Raw genomic sequence first — 19,491 nt, 5'->3', positions numbered from 1 at the left:
TGTCTGCAGTAATCCCCGACCTTAATCCCTCCTCCTCCTTCCCTGTAGATAGCACGAGAAAATGAAGCCATTTTACTCAATTAAAGCAAATTTGCAAACCCTAAATTCATCAGGATTACTTTTAAGTGCAGATTGTATTCATTCAACATGAGAAACACTACTGAATATCCAAGTGTTTGTTAGCCCTACTTGAAGTTATTTAGCTGTTTTGAAGGAGAAAGATGTCATCTATTTTGCTGTGATTGTAATCACTTTCTTCCAGTGGATTTTACAGTTCAGCAGAGTGACCTCTTCTGGACATGATGAGCTTAGAGGGTTAATCTGAAAATCCTTTTAGCTGTGGATTCATGGAACCATTAACTGCAATTTCAGTTTGTCGTGATGTGCCTGTAGTTCAGTTCGCCTGCGTCATTTATAATTACTTTAGTTGTGTTAGCGCTTGCCAGTGATGTTAATCCTTCAAATGGTAGATATTGGTATGGCTAATTTCAAATGTATTCAAGGAAAGTGAAGATCTCATAAATCTCACAAAGTTGATATTCTGATATGATGCACAAGTAAAGTCAAAAGCAAAGGAAATGATCTATAAAAAGACCCAAAACACTGCCATAAGATTTTCCTAGGATCTCACGTTTCTACAATTCTCCATTAGGATCACTTGCATCATCATCCTATCCACACAAATAAAAACATTCTTTGGAAGAATTTTCAAATTGATTTGTGCATTATTCGTGCTCCATGATGAAGCATAACTTTTGAGATTTTCCACAGGAGACAAAATGAAATCAGGAACGAACTGTGATTTAAGTTAGTGAAATTTCATTGCATTGCGGCATAGTTATGCACAATTTATTTTAATAGTAACAACTTGAATCTGCATTTTGCCATCTGTGGAGGTAAATTTGAACAAACCACATGATGCTGACTATTACGGTACATTGCGGACACATATAAGCCTAAAAATGTCGATTTCGAGGAGAACCTTTAAGGGAGATTGTAGGGACTGAAATACTTAAGAGGTATTCCAGATCCCTCTTGCTGGTTGACTGAAAGCATTGTTAATGGGCGAACAAGGGAAATTGGGAATGAGTAAGGGGCTAGAACTGGAGGAATTGTTTCCACTGTGTTTCACACTTTGTGGATGAGCTTTGTGTATAATAATGTGAAAGATGGTGACACTGGATATGAATTGTTTCCAAATTTATTCTATCTAATTTCTTTTCCAGCTCAGTTGAAACTGCTATTATTCATCAACTACACCTATTGTATAAGTCTCACATGCAATGTGAGCACTGTTACACATGCCAGGATCATAGAGAGATCTAGCACAGAAATAGGCCCTTTGTGCTGAGTGAGTACGTGGAGATCATCAAGCACCTATTTTTACACTAATCCTATTCCAACCAATTTTATTCTCCCCGTATGGCCAATTAACATACCATTCTGTACATTTTTGGCACATGGAGGAGACGAGAAAACCTATGTGATGATTGGGAGAACATACAAACTCGTAGCCAGTACCGGAGGCCAGGATTGAACCTGGGTCACAAGAGTTACTAGCCATACCACTGTTATTTTGAATATTTTCTGTCAAATTCAATGGTATAATTTCCTCCTTTGAGGGCCAGGATATAATTACAATTAGTAAACTGGAATTATTTTTCCTGGTTCTTAGTGCGGAACGTTTAAAACATTCCCTTTAAACAGTTTTGCTTTAAAGTCATTCAGTTGTGATTTTAACATTAACTCACTCTATTGTGGAGCTTCCCTAGGTAACAGTGTTCTAATTCTCAGAGAGCATTGTTTCTCTTATTCATGATCAGCAGTTTTCTAATCCTGAACTTAATTTTTTTTTAAATTATCCAAAGTTAACAGTGTGATCTAAATTCATGTGCTTTGATTATAATATCAAAACTTTGGGCCCAACTTTTAAAAAAAAGCACATGACTACTAGCTTAATTGTTTTCCTATTGTTCTTTTATCAAAATATGGTTGGTGCAGGCCTTTCTTAGTCAACAGCAGTCTGTGAATAAAGCCAGGACTTTTCACCAGGCTATAAATCATCTGTCTCCATATCTTCTATATGGCATTCTGTCAATTTTGGTTTGATTATGGTGTTGCAAAGCACCTTGGGATATTTCACTGCATTTTAATTGTCCACTGAATTTAAATTATTGATATTAGTGGAACAGTATGACTTGGAGTACTTTAGGCAGACCATACTGCCCAGCTATAGAGTTCTCAGACTTCTACTCTGCAGGAACTGTTTCTAAACAAGTGTTGGAACCCTGTGATGTAACCTCATTGCATCATTAGCTGAGATAGCCACAGTAATCCAATATACTTTAAGTATCTTTCATAGATTTAAGTATACTTGGAACAATGCATTTGTATTGTGAATGTTTCATTATGGAAACGAATTTTGAAGATCAGTGGAAGTGGTGGTACATTTAAAAACATAGATGGACATCAGGATCTGAGCATTTAAAAATAATAATTCTTTCCTTTGTAAATGATCTGTGTGATTCAGTTCTGGTGTGAAAATTCATTATCATTTATATTTAGATTTAGATTCCAGCGATATAGTTTTGTATATTAATGAAGTGTTAATGCTCCAAGCTAGATCACAAAACTTATTTACCCAACATACACAAAATGCTGGTGGAACGCAGCAGGCCAGGCAGCATCTATAGGAACTTATTTACCCAATTAATGATTGTACTGAACTCAAAAGTTAGATGTGTTCAGTAATAGATTCAGTTCAACATGCCAGTCACTGCTTTGTAAATAGTTTTGAAGTAAGGTGATTGATATTTCTCAACATTAATTGTTCAGGAAACTTTGTTCTTCAGAATCTACCTTTTGTGCAACTGTTACATAATTCAAAAAGTACTTGTATCTCTCACCTTTTCATATCAAAGAAATGGATACTTCACTAGATTAAATGATCTTTATTTTACTTTCTTTCTTTTTAAATCTTTTTATTGAGTAAGTATACAAAAAAGGTAAGCCATATAAACATTAATACAATGTTAAAGTATAATAAAATTCCAAAAGATAACAATACCAAAAAGAAAATACTACAAACAATGTAATTTAAGCATAAGAAACCAAGATAACATAATAGTATACTAGATTTTATATATATCAATGGAAAAAAAAGAAAAAAAAAACCCCAAAAAAAAACCCACCGTGCAACTAACTAAAAGCAAAGCAAAGCAATGGGCTAACTTGAAACCAAACAGAGTTAAACTTAAAATCACGTCCTCAATCCCGACCTCCATTAAAACAGTGAAGAAAAAACAAGAAGGGTAAATATTACATTAAATGAAAATATCGAATAAAAGGTCCCCAAATCTGTTCAAATTTAAATGAAGAATCATAAAGGTTACTTCTAATTTTCTCCAGATTCAAACATAAAATCGTCTGAGAAAACCAAAAAAAGGTAGTTGGAGCATTAAGCTCTTTCCAATGTTGTAAAATACATCTTTTCACCATTAAAGTAAGAAATGCAATCATTCTACGGGCTGAAGGGGAAAGATTACTAGAAATTTTAGGTAGTCCAAAGATAGCAGTAATAGGGTGAGGAGAGATATCTATATTTAATACCTTAGAAATAATATTGAAAATATCTCTCCAAAAAGTTTCCAAAGTAGGGCAAGACCAAAACATATGAGTTAAAGAGGCTATCTGCCCCGAACATCTATCACAGAAAGGATTAATATACGAGTAAAAACGCGCTAACTTATCTTTGGACATATGTGCTCTATGCACCACTTTAAATTGAATTAGGGAATGTTTAACACAAATAGAAGAAGTATTAACTAATTGTAAAATCTGCCCCCAATCATCCACAGAAATGGTAAGCCCCAATTCCTGTTCCCAATCTACCCTAATCTTATCAAATGGAGCTTTCCTAAGTTTCATAATAATATTATAAATCATAGCCGATGCACCTTTCTGACATGGATTAAGGTTAATTATCGAATCTAAAATATATATAGGAGGAAGCATTGGAAAGGAAGAAAGTATAGTACTTAGGAAATTTCTAACTTGTAAATATCTAAAAAAATGTATTCTTGATAAGTTATATTTATTAGATAATTGTTCAAAAGACATAAGGGAACCATCTAAAAATAAATCCAAAAACCGTAAAATACCCTTAGTCTTCCAAGTTTGAAAAGCGCGATCCGTAAAAGAGGGAGGAAAAAATATGTTACCTAAAATAGGAATCGCTAACCCGAATTGATTAAGATCAAAAAATTTTCTGAATTGAAACCAAATACGCAAAGCATATTTAACGATCGGGTTAGAGATCTGCTTAAGGCGTTTCGAATCAAAAGGAAGAGATGAACCTAAAATAGAACCAAGTGTATAACCCTGAACAGATTGTAATTCCAATGCTACCCATTTAGGAATAGATAGTATATCCCGGTCAAGTAACCAAAATTTCATATGTCGAATATTAATAGCCCAATAATAAAATCTAAAGTTAGGTAATGCTAAACCTCCATCTCTCTTAGCTTTCTGTAAATGTATTTTACCCAGTCTCGGATTCTTATTCTGCCAAATAAATGAAGAAATTTTAGAGTCAACTTTATCAAAAAAAGATTTAGGAACGAAAATTGGTAATGCCTGAAACACATATAAAAATTTTGGCAAAAAAAACATCTTAACTGCATTAATACGACCAATCAAAGTTAAATATAAGGGAAACCATTTAGATGAAAGTTGAGTAATATGGTCTATTAATGGTAAAAAGTTAGTCTTAAATAAATCTTTATGTTTACAAGTAATTTTAATCCCAAGATATGAAAGGTAATTATTAATCAATTTAAATGGAAATTTATAATATAAGGGAAGATGTTTATTAATCGGAAAAAGTTCACTCTTACTAAGATTTAATTTATAACCTGAGAAAAGACCAAATTGTGCTAATAACTCTAAAACAGCAGGAATAGATCTCTCAGGATTAGAAATATATAAAAGTAAATCATCAGCATAGAGTGATAATTTATGGGACTTTAATCCCCGAGTTATCCCAGTAATATTTGAAGATTCTCGAATAGCAATTGCAAGAGGTTCTAATGCAATATCAAATAATAGGGGACTAAGAGGACAGCCTTGTCGAGTACCACGAAAGAGAGGAAAAAAAGGTGAATTTAAAGAGTTAGTACAAACCGAGGCTAGAGGGGAGTGATATAACAGTTTAATCCAGGATATAAATTTCAAGCTAAAATTAAACATTTCAAGCACCTTAAATAAATAAGGCCATTCTACTCTATCAAAAGCTTTCTCGGCATCTAAAGAAATAACACACTCAGGAACATTTTGTGAGGGAGTATAAACGATATTTAACAATGTACGAATATTATAAAAAGAGTAACGACCTTTAATAAAACCCGTTTGGTCTTCCGAAATAATAGAAGGAAGTACTTTTTCTAGTCTATTTGCTAATAACTTAGAAAAAACTTTAGAATCGACAGATCTTTATTTTAAAATGCTGTAATTTTGGCATGAACTGGGAATAGTTAAGGTTCAAATTATGCAATTTGACCATTATAAATTGAAAACCACCATTAAGGACCTACCTAAAAAGCTCTTCAGTTCTCATCAGTAAAAAGCAATGCCAGCAATAAATGTCAACCATGCAGAGTTTACTTTGGCAGTATTATCAAAGATCCTCACCAACCAGGCCATGCTGTTTTCTCACTGCTGCCATCAGGTAGAAGGTACAAGTGCCTCAGGACTCGCACAACCAGGTTGAAGAATGGTTACTACCCCTCAGCCATCAGGCTCTTGAACAAAAGGGGGTAACTACACTCATTGATCCTGTTTACAGTTACTGTTCTGTAGATTTGCTAAGTATGCCCACAGAAAAAGAATCTCAGGGTTGTACCTGGTGACATGTATATGCTTTATAATAAATTTTACTTTGAACTTAGATCCTTGAAATGCTGATTGTCCCATATTATCTTTGAATGAGCTGGTCATTGCTATAAAAGACTGGAAAACGCAAACTTGGGTGGAAATACTTGCAAGAACAAAATGTGATTACATGAAAAAGTATAGTTTGCTGAAGATTTTAGTTAACACATTGTGATTTAATTGCACTTTATAGAGACAAAGGTATGCATATCTTGAATTGCTAAATAAATGAAAGTACCCCAAAGTTATTTCAAGCTCATAAAAGCGAAACACCCATGGACGGTCTAAGGCAAAAATAGTAGATGCTCCATTTATATGATATTTTACACTTACCAAGTTAATTCATAAGTATTGTGAAACAAAAATAGATAATAAACCATGCAGTATTTTAGGTAATGAACCGTGCAATACTTTAATGGAGTATTAAAGACATTGCCATAAGATTGGTCATAAAGTTTAGTTTTATGAAGCATTTTAAAGATGATATGGGAATATTACAAAATCCAATTGATATGCTGTTATTCAAATCTTGAAGGATAACTTGTATTGGTTTGTACCGTTAACTAGAGATGTGTTAATGCAGAAAGAATCACAATCTAGGTCTTTCTGAACAATTAACTTGATAAAGTTGTTAACCTTTTTGTGGTAGCTTCTGCTTTAGAACATGCTCTTTGTAATCTTTCAGCTTCAAGACAACTACACTCCTCCAGCTCCTATAACAGCTCCTGTTGTAAATTTCTCTGTGGATCCACAAAAGGCCCAACCCCAAGGCCTGTCTTCTCAGGAAACCAGTCAAGGACCTCCAGGGGCACCAAAAGAGGGCAACTTTCAGGTGTGTCCTTTGCTGAAAGTCTATGGTTTTGTTTTTTGCAATTGCATTATACCTAGGTTGTACTTATGACATAATCTATGTGCTAGTAATGCTAAGGGGTCAAAATACACTCTTGTAGTCTGGCACTGTTATGAAGCTATATAGACTAAAAATGTATGTGCTATGTCTTGTGTAACATAATTCAAAAACCCAAGGAGTCACAGTGAGAATGCACAGACCTATGAATGGTACCCAAGTTCGATATTGAACCCAAGTCTCTGTCAAAGCAAGACAATGCCTCTATTAGCTGTACTGCTGTCCACCCAATTTTAAATTAAAGATCCTATGTTTTACAGTAAAAGGAAAAATGAAATGAAAAATAGTTCTTTGGTAAAAGTAATCCATTGCAGCAAAACTCCCGTAGTCTTGTGTACTGTAATTCATTGTCTACATTGATTTGTAGTGACAATAGCAATATACCCCCAAATCAAAATACATTGTATGATGTATGTGAGAGGGAAAGGTGGCCACAAAACTATAAACATGGAGAACAATATGGAAGTAGTGGAATATGTTCCATTAATTTACAAATGTATTAGGAAGGTCAAAAGCCATGATCTTTAGCCCTCCGTGGCCATTGCCTCAGATAGAACAAGGAAGTTTGCAGCTTTAGTGTCCTTTGGACTTGGAACTGAGCTTCCTTGCCATCTCAGTATGCCTTATTTGCACCTCTATAACATCATCTATCTGCCTTAATCTGCCTCTTTCTCCTTCATCTCTAATCTATATTTTTGTCATCTGCAGGATTATCACTTACAATCCTCTCATAGGCAGCCTCCAACTTCTTCATCTTCAGCTCTTGTCTGATCCAAGTTCAAGGCTTTGCTAATCCATTAATCCTCTGTTGGCTCCCAGAGCTTTGAATTTAATTCATGTTTAAATCTTTTATCCCAATCACTTTTATAGTCCATTCACCATCTTGCAACTTGAGCCTCATCTTCCCCATATCCTTCACCCCATCTTTGAGGCTGTGGCTTGAAATATCCCACCTTGCAGTCTGAAGTTGCCTCCCTGATTGCTCTACTTATGTGATTTTTCTCCTCTTCAATACTTGTAGAACTCACATCATAAAACAGTCATTCTTCCCTTGTCTTGGATATGGTTATGTTCAGTACTGAACAATAATACTATCAATATGTTGTCAGATATATAAATTTAAAAGGGTAACGTGATTGTAAATGACTGCTGATCAGATATTGTGAAAAGGCATGTGAAGGCTATACTTTCCTCCTGTGACTCATCACTTTCATAGTGTCAGTATTTGTTTTGCTTCATCAAATTAAGACTTCTCTAAGTTTGCTCAGTGATCTATGGAAAGAGAAATAATCAACCTCTGGGGAGAGGGACTTAGTAGAGAATTTTATTAATATTTCAAAGGTATTTTGTCTCTTTGGGTTGTTTTAGCTCCTTTAATTTTTTAGTAGTTTGAAGCGGAATTGCAGTGGTCCTTTCAGTGCAAATAATTTATATGGTAATCTTCTTTCCTTTAGTGACTCAATCAACATGCAATTTACCTGATACATGGTAAAGTTTGAACTTGGCCTGAGTCATGGTTAAGGAACAGAACCATGAAACTACTGTATCCATGTGGTTGTAGGAAGTAAAAACAGGGCTAAACTGACAACTATGGCCACTGCTGGAAAGATTTTGTGGATTAAAAAAAAATGTTGAGGTCCTAACATCTTAACCCTTTGTGCTGATGCCAGAGAGCACTTCTACAGACAATTTATTCCATGAATTGCACAGCTGGTCTGTACCTGTGTACCTTCCTACTGAGCTGAGTACTGATGTGCTGTGGACTGCAGTTGGATATGGGTTGTAATGCCATATTCCTACAGTCTTTTGGTTTTGTATTAGTGACCTAAATGCTGTGCTTCATTTCCAGCCACTACAACAGCTGCCCACAGAGAAGATTGTGAAAAAGCAAATTCCAGAAGAGCACATGATATTGAAGACCACGTTTGATGGGCTGGTACAACGATGCCTTTTAGCTGCTGCTGACCCTGTATGTCACTGAGCAATAATCTTGTTATTTGAAAAAGTAGATTATAGTGCATTCCTTTGTATTACAAAAAAGTGTTTTTATATGTTTTGTGTGTTTGAAGCGGGTGTAGGGACTGAAAACCACTGGCACAATGAAATTAGTTAAATTACCATGGAAAATCAGGTATGAGAGATGGGGAATTTAAGTTATTCGGTATTTCCATTGCTAAAATTGATGGATTCATTTGCCCCAATTATCCTTAGTTGAAAACAGATAAGGAATAGTTAATGTACTGTAGAAATTATATTGCAAGATTTTTAACTGAAAAGTTTATATTCTCTTTATACGCCTCTCTCAACCTTACTGTAAAAACTGAGTTTTTTTACTTTTAATTTTTATCTGAAAAGATTTATTTTTCAACATGATTATCTTCCTTCAAATAATTCATACAGAAAAATGAATTGTCAGGAATGTGCCATTACTCTCCAGAAAAGGGAAATTGTGATGTACAATGCTGCTGCAGCAAAGTACCAGTGAAAGGTGATTTTCTGCCTTACGACAGGATTCCATGTCTTGATTGATATGAACATTGAGGGATCCTGCCCTGATACAATCATAAACACAAAATAACCTGCAGATGCTGGGGTCAAAGCAATACCCACAAAACACTGGAGGAACTCGGCAGGTCGGGCAGCATCTGTGGAAACGATCGGTCAACATTTCGGGCCAGAACCCTTCGTCGGGACTGTAGGGGGAAGGGACAGAGGCCCTATAAAGAAGGTGGGGGGATGGTGGGAAGGAGAAGGCTGGTAGGTTCCAGGTGAGAAACCAGTAAGGGGAAAGATAAAGGGGGTGGGGGAGGGGAACCAGGGAGGTGATAGGCAAGAAAGGTAAAGATAAAGGGGTGGGGGAGGGGAAGCAGGGAGGTGATGGGCAGGAAAGGTAAAGACAAAGGGGTGGGGGAGGGGAAGAAAGATAACCCCCACCCCTTTATCTTTCCCCTTACTGGTTTTTCACCTGGAACGTACCAGCCTTCTCCTTCCCACCCTCCCCCCACCTTCTTTATAGGGCTTCTGCCCCTTCCCTCTACAGTCCTGACAAAGGGTTCCGGCCTGAAACATTGACTGAACGTTTCCACGGATGCTGCCTGACCTACTGAGTTCCTCCAGCGTGTTGTGAGTGTTGCCCTGATACAATAGTGGGTAACATGTTCCTGGTCTTTTCTCATAAACAGAAGGAAATTTCAACCTGAAATATCTTAGCACACACGCAAAATGCTGGAGGAACTGCACAGGCCGGGCTGCATCTATGGAAAAGAGTATACAGTCGATGTTTCGGGCCAAGACCCTTCATTAGGACTTTTTCTGAAATATCTTACTTTGTTTCTGAAGACATCAGGTTCAATTTCGCTATTGGTGGATTAATTCTAAGTTCTAGAAAAAACTGAGATATCACACTTCTCACATCTCCGCCCGGTTAATGCAGTTTTATGCTAATGATTTGTCCCACTGGAGGGTGCCCATCTGTAGTATCCTAAAGCACAGTGCAAGTTCCTGCAACCATGTAAATGATCAACCCTAACAATCTCATAGAGTTTCTCATTTATGAACCTTCCACCCGTTTCAAATGTTAATGTAAGTGAACAGACTTGACGCAACATTTAAGTATGAAGACCTTTGAATTTTAATGTGCAAATCTCATTGCAGTTTTCAGTTGTTGTGAACTGAGGCTTCCCCTTTCTGGGTGGTAGGGGTGCCCCATGACTCACTGGGTTAAGTGTTGAACAGTCTGACTCAAAATTGTAGTTTTGAGCTTACTCCGGATTATTTTGAGAAAGGACACTGAACGTCAGTGCTTCACTAATGATTTTCTGCATCTGAATGGTGATTTTATCAGACATAAATTCTGATTAGGATTTAATTTTGTTCATCTGAAGCAAATCAGCTGTTTGTCATTATATTTCTTGTAACGGAGCGGGACAAGAACAAAGGGAGTTACTTAAAAGAGGACTTAAACTCTATGTGTACCTTGTTCTTGATATTTTATATCCTGGATATCTAACCAAATAGTGCCAATTGTAGCTAGCTGTAGGCTCCGTTTCCTCTAAAATTGAAGAATTTACCCCCAACATCAAACTTTTGAAGGTTCAACCAAGTCAATATTATAATTGTCGTATAAACAGGGAGGAACTGTTCCGAGAAATAATGTGAATATAACACATGCTTTCACATTTTCTGCAGTCAGTTACCTTCCATTTAGGATTGACTATACTGTTTATTTACTGTCCGAAAATAAATATCCACATTATCTGAAGTCATGCAATGGTTTGAAGACAAGCCATTAATAAAAACAGAAAATATTACCAGAAACTTAACACTGGTGTAGGTGGTCTGCCTTTCCTAAATGACTGTGGGAACTATAACAGTAATCAAGCTTTGTGCTAGTGTGATTCTTTGGTTCATTGTTATGAGCACTATTTTCAAAACTTCAAAGCTGTCATCTCATGGTATACCAAGTCTTGATTGCCTGTGAGAAAAGTGAAATAAAAACTTACTCGTCCACCTCATGTCCCAGAAACAGCATTGTCTTGTGTATTGTAACTAATGCACTTTATCCAAAAGCCATATAATTATCTTTTGGCCATCTGATTTTACTATGTGCCTGCCCAATTATCTCTAATAGCATTGTCTTCACTGTAGCTGGATCATTGTCTCACACTATTCATCATTTATGATATAGGATGGAATTCATTGCCACAGATGAATGTGGAAGCCAAGTCATTGAGTATATTTAAAGCAGAGGTTGATACGTTCTTGACTAGTAAGGGCATCAAAGGTTCCAGGGAGAATGCAGAAGAGTGGGGTTAAGAGGGATCATAAATCAGCCTTGATGGAATGGTGGATCAGACTCATTGGGCCAGATAGTCTAATTCTGCTGATGTGTCTTATGCCAGAACTATTCTGCTTTCCAACTTGCTCTTCATGTCATTAACATTTTCCATTCACTTTCCATCCTCGTTTATAATGTTCTTCATGCTTAATTGTATTCATTAACTTTTCTTTAGTTACTACATCCTTTCTTCCTCTTGCATGAAGTTGCTAATTTTCAGCAAATACATTTTCATACCTTTCAGTGGGATGCAAATAAAATTTATATTCATTCCTCAAAGGCAGTTTCAACATCATGCTAATCTGAGCAAATGCTTAAGTCTTTAACCACCAACAGTATTCTCTGTCCAATAACATTGTTGGTCTTGCTGAATCCATCTACATGGAAATCTCATATCACCATTGCAAAATGTGTCTCTAGAAGCTTAGTTTGATGTTTTGTATCCAGTATTGTTATTACCCAGTTTAACTCTTACTTGAATGCCTAAAATGTCTATCATTGATTTCTGGTCATGATTTTATAGGTCAGTTTGATAGGCAATTCTGCTAAATTAGTTTCTCCATATACTACTCTTGATCGTCTGATATCTGTGCTCTCCAATCAAATATGGTCAGCAGTTTTATGACTGCTTTTTAGACTCCCAAGTATGTTCTCATTCAAGCTTCATTTTTCCTCCATTCCATCTAATTTCAAATCATGGCTAATCGGAGGATTTATTTGTAGAACTTCCATGTTTTTGAATTATTTTATAGCCTGTATTTCTTTTCTCCCACAGTCTTAAGGCTGATAAAATACAAAAATGAAATGGAAAACAATTAAATTTTTCAGCTGTTATTATTTGTAGAGATGTAGAACTAACTTTTCAAGTAAAAGATCATTGATCTGAAATGTTAAACAGTAGAAATTCTGCAAATGCTGGAAATCCAAAGCAACACGCAACGCGCGCGTATACACACACACACACACACACACACACACACAATGGAGAAACTTAACAGGTCAAGCAGCATCCATGGAAATGAACAGTTGATGTTTTGGGCCAAAATCCTTCCTCAGGACTGGAAAGGAAGTGAGAAATACCAGGGAAGAAAGGTGGGAGGGAGGAGAAGGATAGCTAGAAAGTGGCAGATGAAACCAGATGGATGGGAAAAGTAAAGGACTGGAGAGGAAGGAATCTGATAGAAGAGGAGAGTGAACCATAGGAGAAAGGGAAGGAGGAGGAGCATGGGGAGATGATATTCAAGGGAGACGAGGTAAGAGACCAGAATGAAGTGAGGAATAGAAGTAGGGGGAGGGAGGAATTTTTTTCACCAGAGGGAGAAATCGATGTTCATGCCATCAGGTTGGAGGCTAACCAAACAGAATGTAAGGTGTTGCCCCTCCTCCCTGAGGGTGGTCTCATGATGGCACAAGAGGAGGCCATGGCCTGACATGTCAAAACGGGAACGGGAATTGAATTTAAAATCTTTGGCCACCGGGAAGATCCGCTTTTGGCGGATTGAGCGGAGGTGCTCAATGAAGTTGTCCTCCAATATACGACAGGATTCACCAATGTAGAGAATGCCACATTGTGAGCACCGGATGCAATTGATGACCCCAGCAGATTCCCAGGTGAGGTGTTGCCTCGCTAGGAAGGACTGTTTCGGGCCCTGAATGGAGGTGAGGGAGGAGGTGAATGGGCAGGTGTAGCATTTTGGGCACTTTAAGGGATAAGTGTTGGGAGCTAGGTTAGTGGGGAGGGACAAATGGACAAGGGAATCACGGAGGGAGTGATTCCTGCGGAGAGTGGGGGAAAGGTAAATATGTGTTTGGGGGTGGGATCCCTTTGGAGATGGTGGGAATTGCAGAATGATGTTTTGGATGTGGAGGTGAGGACAAGAAATACTCTATCACTGTTAGGCAGCAAGAAGATAGGGGTGAGCGTGGATGTCTGGGAAATAAGAGGAGATGCAGATGAGGGTAGCAATGGTGGAGGAAGGGAAACTCCTTTCTTGGAAGGAGGACATCTCTGATGTCCTGGAAAGGAAAGCCTCATCCTGGGAGCAGGTGCAGTGAAGACTAAGGTACTGAGAAAAGGGAATAGCATTTTTACAAGAGACAGGTTGGGAACATATATTGTCAAGATAACCATGGGAATCTATGTGTTTATTTTGTTTAAGTGTCAAAGACAGTTTGTCTCCAGTGATGGAGACAGATCGAGGAAGGGGAGGGAGGTGTCAGAAATGAACCAAGTGAAGTTGGAGACAAAGCTGATGAAATTGACGAATTCAGCATGGGTATATGAAATGTTAACTGTTTCTCTTGCCACAAACGCTGTTCCACTGGTTGTTCCCAGAATCTTCTGTGTTTTTTCCAGATTTCCAGCATTTTCAGTAGTTTGCTTTGGGGTTATTGTTAAAACTCAAGTCTATCATCACTCAATCATTTCCTCATTTACCTTTTTTCTCTTTGTTTTGCAGACATGGTAATAGGCTTCTTGCACCTGACCCTGGCATTTTCAATTCACATAATGAAACACTTAACCCAATGTTGTAGTGTCACAAGGCATTACAAATAATACCACCTCGGGTATCCTGTAACCAAAGAATCAATAGTAACCCCCCCCCCTCCAAAGGAGTGTGTGTATCAAAGAGTGCATTGTTGTTCATATGTTTACATGCATGAGGCAAAGTGTAAAAATGCATTATGCACTATCTTAACTTATTCTTGGCAGAGATTTGAATAGACAGGGCTCTAGAGAACTTATTTCCATTTCAAACCATGTTAATTCATTGAATTCTGAATTATTCTATAGCAAACTAAGAGGAAGCTGGATGATGCTGCAAAACGACTGGATTACCTGTACGATAAACTGAGAGAGCATACTGTAAGTATGAATACTTTTAATATAAATCTGTGGTAAATGCGTATGTTTTTGCAGAAGTTCCACGAAATATGATGGGATTTGGCTCCAAAATGTAATATTTATTTTAAAACAAGTGAGCAGTGAAAAGAGACTTTTTTGCAAATATTGTCAACACTTCTTTTAAATTGGTTATCCATATGTATGAGAGAGATGGAAATGAAAGGAGCAGAGGATAAATGTTTATCCTATTCTGGTTGCTCCCAGACAAGAGATTCTTTCATTACAAACAAGAATAGTTTTGAGATTAATTCATGGTGGTAGGTAGATGGGATGAGGGAGAAAGAGGTTTGAAAGCTGTGACCCAGAATTCATAATGTGCTTTTATATAGTACAGGTGTAGGTGAATGCAAATGACTGATGTGGTGTAATGATTGCAATTAGCTCAGCATGGCAGGCAAAATCTGTTGACAATAAAAGGTGAACAGATGTCTGAATCATTAAACTCAAGTGCAGTTGCTGCTTGGTCTTCTGAATGTTTCCAGCCATTTCTATTACCTGCAGTATTTTAGAGAGCCTATATGCTGGAATCTCGATCAACGAGCAAGATGCTGGAGGAATTCAGTGGGTCAGACAGTGTCTGTGGAGGGAAATCATGATCAATGTTTCAGCTCACAACCCATCGTCTATACTGAAAAAATAGAGGGGAGATGGCCAATGTAAATGGGTAAGGGGAAGGGGGGAAGCAAGAGCTGGCAAGCTCTAAGTTGTTTCAAGTAAGAAGAGGTGATAGCAGGTGAAGAAGGGAAGAATGGAAATAGTGTCAGAAGTCAGAAGCTGGGAGATAATAGATGGAGACAACAAAGGGCTGTAGGTGATTTAATGATCAATGGAGTGAAATGATTCAAGACAGGTACAATCCCTCATCCCTGAATTGATCTTGTTGTCCATCTTCCTCTCCTATCAGCCCTTTATTGCCTCCACCAGTCAGTCACCTAGGCACTATTGCTCTTTCTATTCTTTCCTGCACCATCTATCTGTCAGTTCTCACTTAGATCCACCTGTCACATGCAGCACTTGTACAACCCCTTCCATCCATCTCTTTATACTGGCAATTTCCCCTCAGTTTTTCAGTACAGATGAAAGGTCTCAATCCAAAATGTTGACTGTCCATTTCCTTTCACAGATACTGCCAGACCTATTATACAAAGGGTGATTGATAAGTTCGTGTCCCAAGGTAGAAGGAGTCAATTTTAGAAAATCTAGTACATTTATTTTTCAACATAGTCCTCTCCTACATTTACACACTTAGTCCAGCAGTTGTGGAGCATACAGATCTTCAGAAAGTTTCCACAGCAGGGGTGATTGATAAGTTTGTGACCTAAGGAAGAAGGAGATGAGTTATACAGCTCTCTTTTACACGCACATGCAGGTCAACTCTTTGAGTGATTGTGCAGAAAGTTGGAAGTTAGTAACTCATCAGGGGTGATTGATAAGTTTGTGGCCTAAGGTAGAAGGAGATGAGTTATTAACTTCAAACTTTCTGCATAATCACTCAAAGAGTTGACCTGCATGTGCATGTAATGAGAGCTGTATAACTCGTCTCCTTCTACCTTAGGACACAAACTTATCAATCACCCATCTGTTTACATTTCCTGGAGGTCCAAGATCCGTATGCTCCACGACCGCTGGACTAAGTGTGTAAATGTAGAAGGGGGCTATGTTGAAAAATAAATGTGCTAGGTTTTCTAAAATTGACTCCTCCTACCTTAGGCCATGAACATATCAATCACCCTTCATATTTCTAAGGCATCTCAATTCCTGTCTTATTCTGTGTAGAGAGTTGCTGTCCTTTTGTTCTTGAAAGCCAGTTGGGGAATTATAATAATTGCTCTGGGATACGCAGCAACTACCTATAATTAAACTGAATAACCAACCTTGCTTTTATCAGAAGGGATATCCGATATGGGAAATCGATAGTTAAACTAGCTCAAGTAAGATAAAGGAATGTGCAACGGTGTAGAATACTCAGTTTGCATAATGTTTTTCACTGAATGCCAAGTGTATTAAAAGTACTTCGTTGCCAAATGTCATTTTTACACAACTTTTACTCTCTCTGAGGGGTGTGGGGAAGAATTGCTTATGATTTGCATGTGAAATCTAGACTAGAAAATAAACATACAGATAACACAGCCTATTTCTTTTAATTTGTGGTACTAGTTTAATTTTGAAGTGTGATTTTCTTTGACTATATTGTTCCCAGTCTTGCCTCTCAAACCTATTGGTTCTGAGCTTATGGTTACTCTGTTGCATCACCATAATATCATACAGGACAATAAATGTTGGTAGGCAGTTCAACCATAGAAAATCCCATTTAAACCCCATCCAGTCCTGTGCAGCACAACATTCACATGTAATGGATAGGTAAATGTGGAGAGAAGACGGTAGCAACATATTAACATGTCAAAAACTATCCTCCCTGTTACAACTCCTCCTACACCTGTATCACAAAAGCAGTTATGAGTTGGCCATCATCACCATTCTGCTAATGCAAAATAGACTTAAAAATTGAACACACTGAATGAACTAATAAACTAGACTGAATAGGGCAAAATATAGAACTATTTTTTCATTCATTCTTTGGTGCACTAATGCATGTGCGTATGCATGCAAATCATAGCAATGATTTGCACAATAATAACAATGGTCTCTTTACATTTAACAGTTTATATAACTAGCATTAAAAAATATAAGATCAGTGACCAATTAGGAGACTAAATAAGAGATTAATCAACTCTTGGGCTGAAGAACCACATAGGTATTTTATTTTAAAAAGCCCACATTGTTGGAGGATTTATATTTGTGATTCCATTGTAATTCCACTAACTGACTTGTATCTGGAATCTGAAACACGTACAGTATTTCTCTGTTCTGTTACGGCTGAGGCCAATAAATAGTGCAGTATGTGTTGAAAAGATGTTTGCATTTATTTTGTGAATGAAATGTGTAGAGAAGCATTTTGTGCTGAAACACTATTTCCAAAAGCATTACTAATCTCTCTGTTTTCTGATACCCAGCTCTCTCCACACATTTTAAGTGGACTACATGAAATTGTGCGGAACATCGAGGTGTGCAATTACCAGCAAGCGCTGGCTGTTCACACACATGTTGTGAGTAGCAGCAATTTCAGTGAGATCTCTGCATTCATGCCAGTTTTAAAAGTTATTGTGACAATCGCCAACAAGCTCAACATCTGAATAAGCTGCCAACCAACCGCAGGGTTTCACATTTGAGGATGAGAATACTTGGAATTTTGAATTGTTTACTTTTTTTCTTTTCTTCAGTGTTTTAAATCGTTGAATACGAAGAAAGTGTTAATATTTGCGGTATTTAGTGAAGCCTGTCTTTGAAAGTTCAGCTTTTCTGTGAAATGCATCACACAAATAGTGCATCACTTGTAAATGCACTGAACTGGGTTGAATCTGGTTCATTTCTAAATTTAAGATCTCAGAAGAAAATCTGATCAACACCTGTTGACAGGGTCCAGGCAGCAAGCTTCTGATTTGTATTTGCCTTGTGAAAGGTATAAGCTACTTCTTTCCTGAAGGTCAATTAGGCAGTCATGAGTTATTTGTATAGACTTTCAAGCTACGGTTCATCATTCTTCTCCCTTGTACCCACTGATTTTTCCACAAATAGCTAGAAAATGCCCAGAGAAGCTATGCTATATTGGTTAAATATTGCTCTCTTATACTCTTGTTGCAGCATCTGACTTGGAAATAGCACTATCAAATAAATTGGCTTTATCCAAAATCCACAGCAATGATTTTTCAATCTGCCATGTATTTAAGGGGAAATAGGATGAAGTTACTCTCAAACTCTCAGGGGAGGGTTTAATCCAAGGTTATAGCAAAACATTTTACTTGGGAGACAGGACAAGTTTTAATGTCTGTTTATAATCTGGAAAAGCTTAGAGCAAAATACAAGGACACTTTTTTTAAAAACAAAAAGCATTAACTTTTTGTATTCATTAAACTTTATACTAAATAGTGAATTTACATCAGCGGGTTAAAACTAGTGCCACATTATACTGGTGGAACTCAGCCTCACCATTGTCGTGATGGTGGATTTGGTATGTCTGTTTTCAGGAATCATTGTGCTATTGTTAATGCAGATATTTGGCTGTCAGCTTCAATTATGGAACCCTAAAATTGGCACTACAGCAATGGGCAGAGTATTAAAAAATGCATACTCTGTAGAATACTTTGCCAATGCCAGGACATTTTGAGGTCAAATTCTTCGCACTCCTGATTTGCAACGTGCAATGAGAGATTGGACTGTATTACCTACTGTTGTCCCAAATAACCTCAAGGAATTAAACAATGGACAAAGTAGCCATTAATTAGGCATCTGAAAACATTCTGGTTATTTCTGTGACAACAGTGTAAGCAGCTTTTTCAAAACTGTGCAAGAAATCCAGTCATTCTGTCTCAAATGCGTAAATGCTGCCTTCTCTGCACAAATATTTATGACATTGCCACAATAGCATATTTTTTCATTCAATATTGTGAATATGAAAATTAAAATAAATTTTTTTCAAATTGAAATTTGGAAATTTTCTGCAATGCTTACCACTATTACCGACTATTCAACTTGTGTATTAATATAGTATTTTGCACAGTTCTGGTTACCACACTGTAGGAAGGGTGCCATTACATTGGAGAGAGTGTAAAGGAGATTTATCAGGACGTTGCCTGACTTCAGTGATGAGAAGAGATTGTATTTATTTCCACAGAAGAAGCTGAGGGTAACCTGAAAGAGATATAAAATTGTTGGGGAGAGGTAGTAAAAACTTCCTTCCCTTGGTGGTTGTGTGTAACACAAAAGTGTCATAAGGTGGTTGCTGGGAACGGACCCAAGTGCAAGACACAGACACTGAAGTACTAGGGACAGGACTAGGATACAGGGTGAGGGCTA

The 19,491-nt window shown here is 37.3% G+C and overlaps 1 protein-coding gene across 3 annotated transcripts in view; it reads left to right on the top strand.

Moving 5' to 3' along the window:
- The window catches only part of sec31b (SEC31 homolog B, COPII coat complex component), a 97,672-nt gene extending 78,434 nt beyond the window's left edge, over positions 1–19,238 (top strand). For 2 of the 3 annotated variants that reach the window (XM_063070703.1, XM_063070705.1), the window contains 4 exons: positions 6,614–6,760; positions 8,685–8,804; positions 14,467–14,538; positions 17,592–19,238. In XM_063070703.1, the coding sequence (XP_062926773.1) occupies positions 6,614–6,760; positions 8,685–8,804; positions 14,467–14,538; positions 17,592–17,771 (519 nt within the window). In that variant the 3' untranslated portion in view covers positions 17,772–19,238. The remainder of the gene's footprint in view (positions 1–6,613; positions 6,761–8,684; positions 8,805–14,466; positions 14,539–17,591) is intronic. The other variant, XM_063070704.1, reaches the window with a different exon arrangement.
- Positions 19,239–19,491: the final 253 nt, after the last annotated feature.

The sequence above is a fragment of the Mobula hypostoma genome, chromosome 18 (genome assembly GCF_963921235.1).
Source record: "Mobula hypostoma chromosome 18, sMobHyp1.1, whole genome shotgun sequence".
In the NCBI taxonomy this organism is placed as follows: domain Eukaryota; kingdom Metazoa; phylum Chordata; class Chondrichthyes; order Myliobatiformes; family Myliobatidae; genus Mobula; species Mobula hypostoma.
The sequence above is the reverse complement of the archived record's forward strand: the minus strand, read 5'-3'. Positions and strand labels throughout refer to the sequence as shown.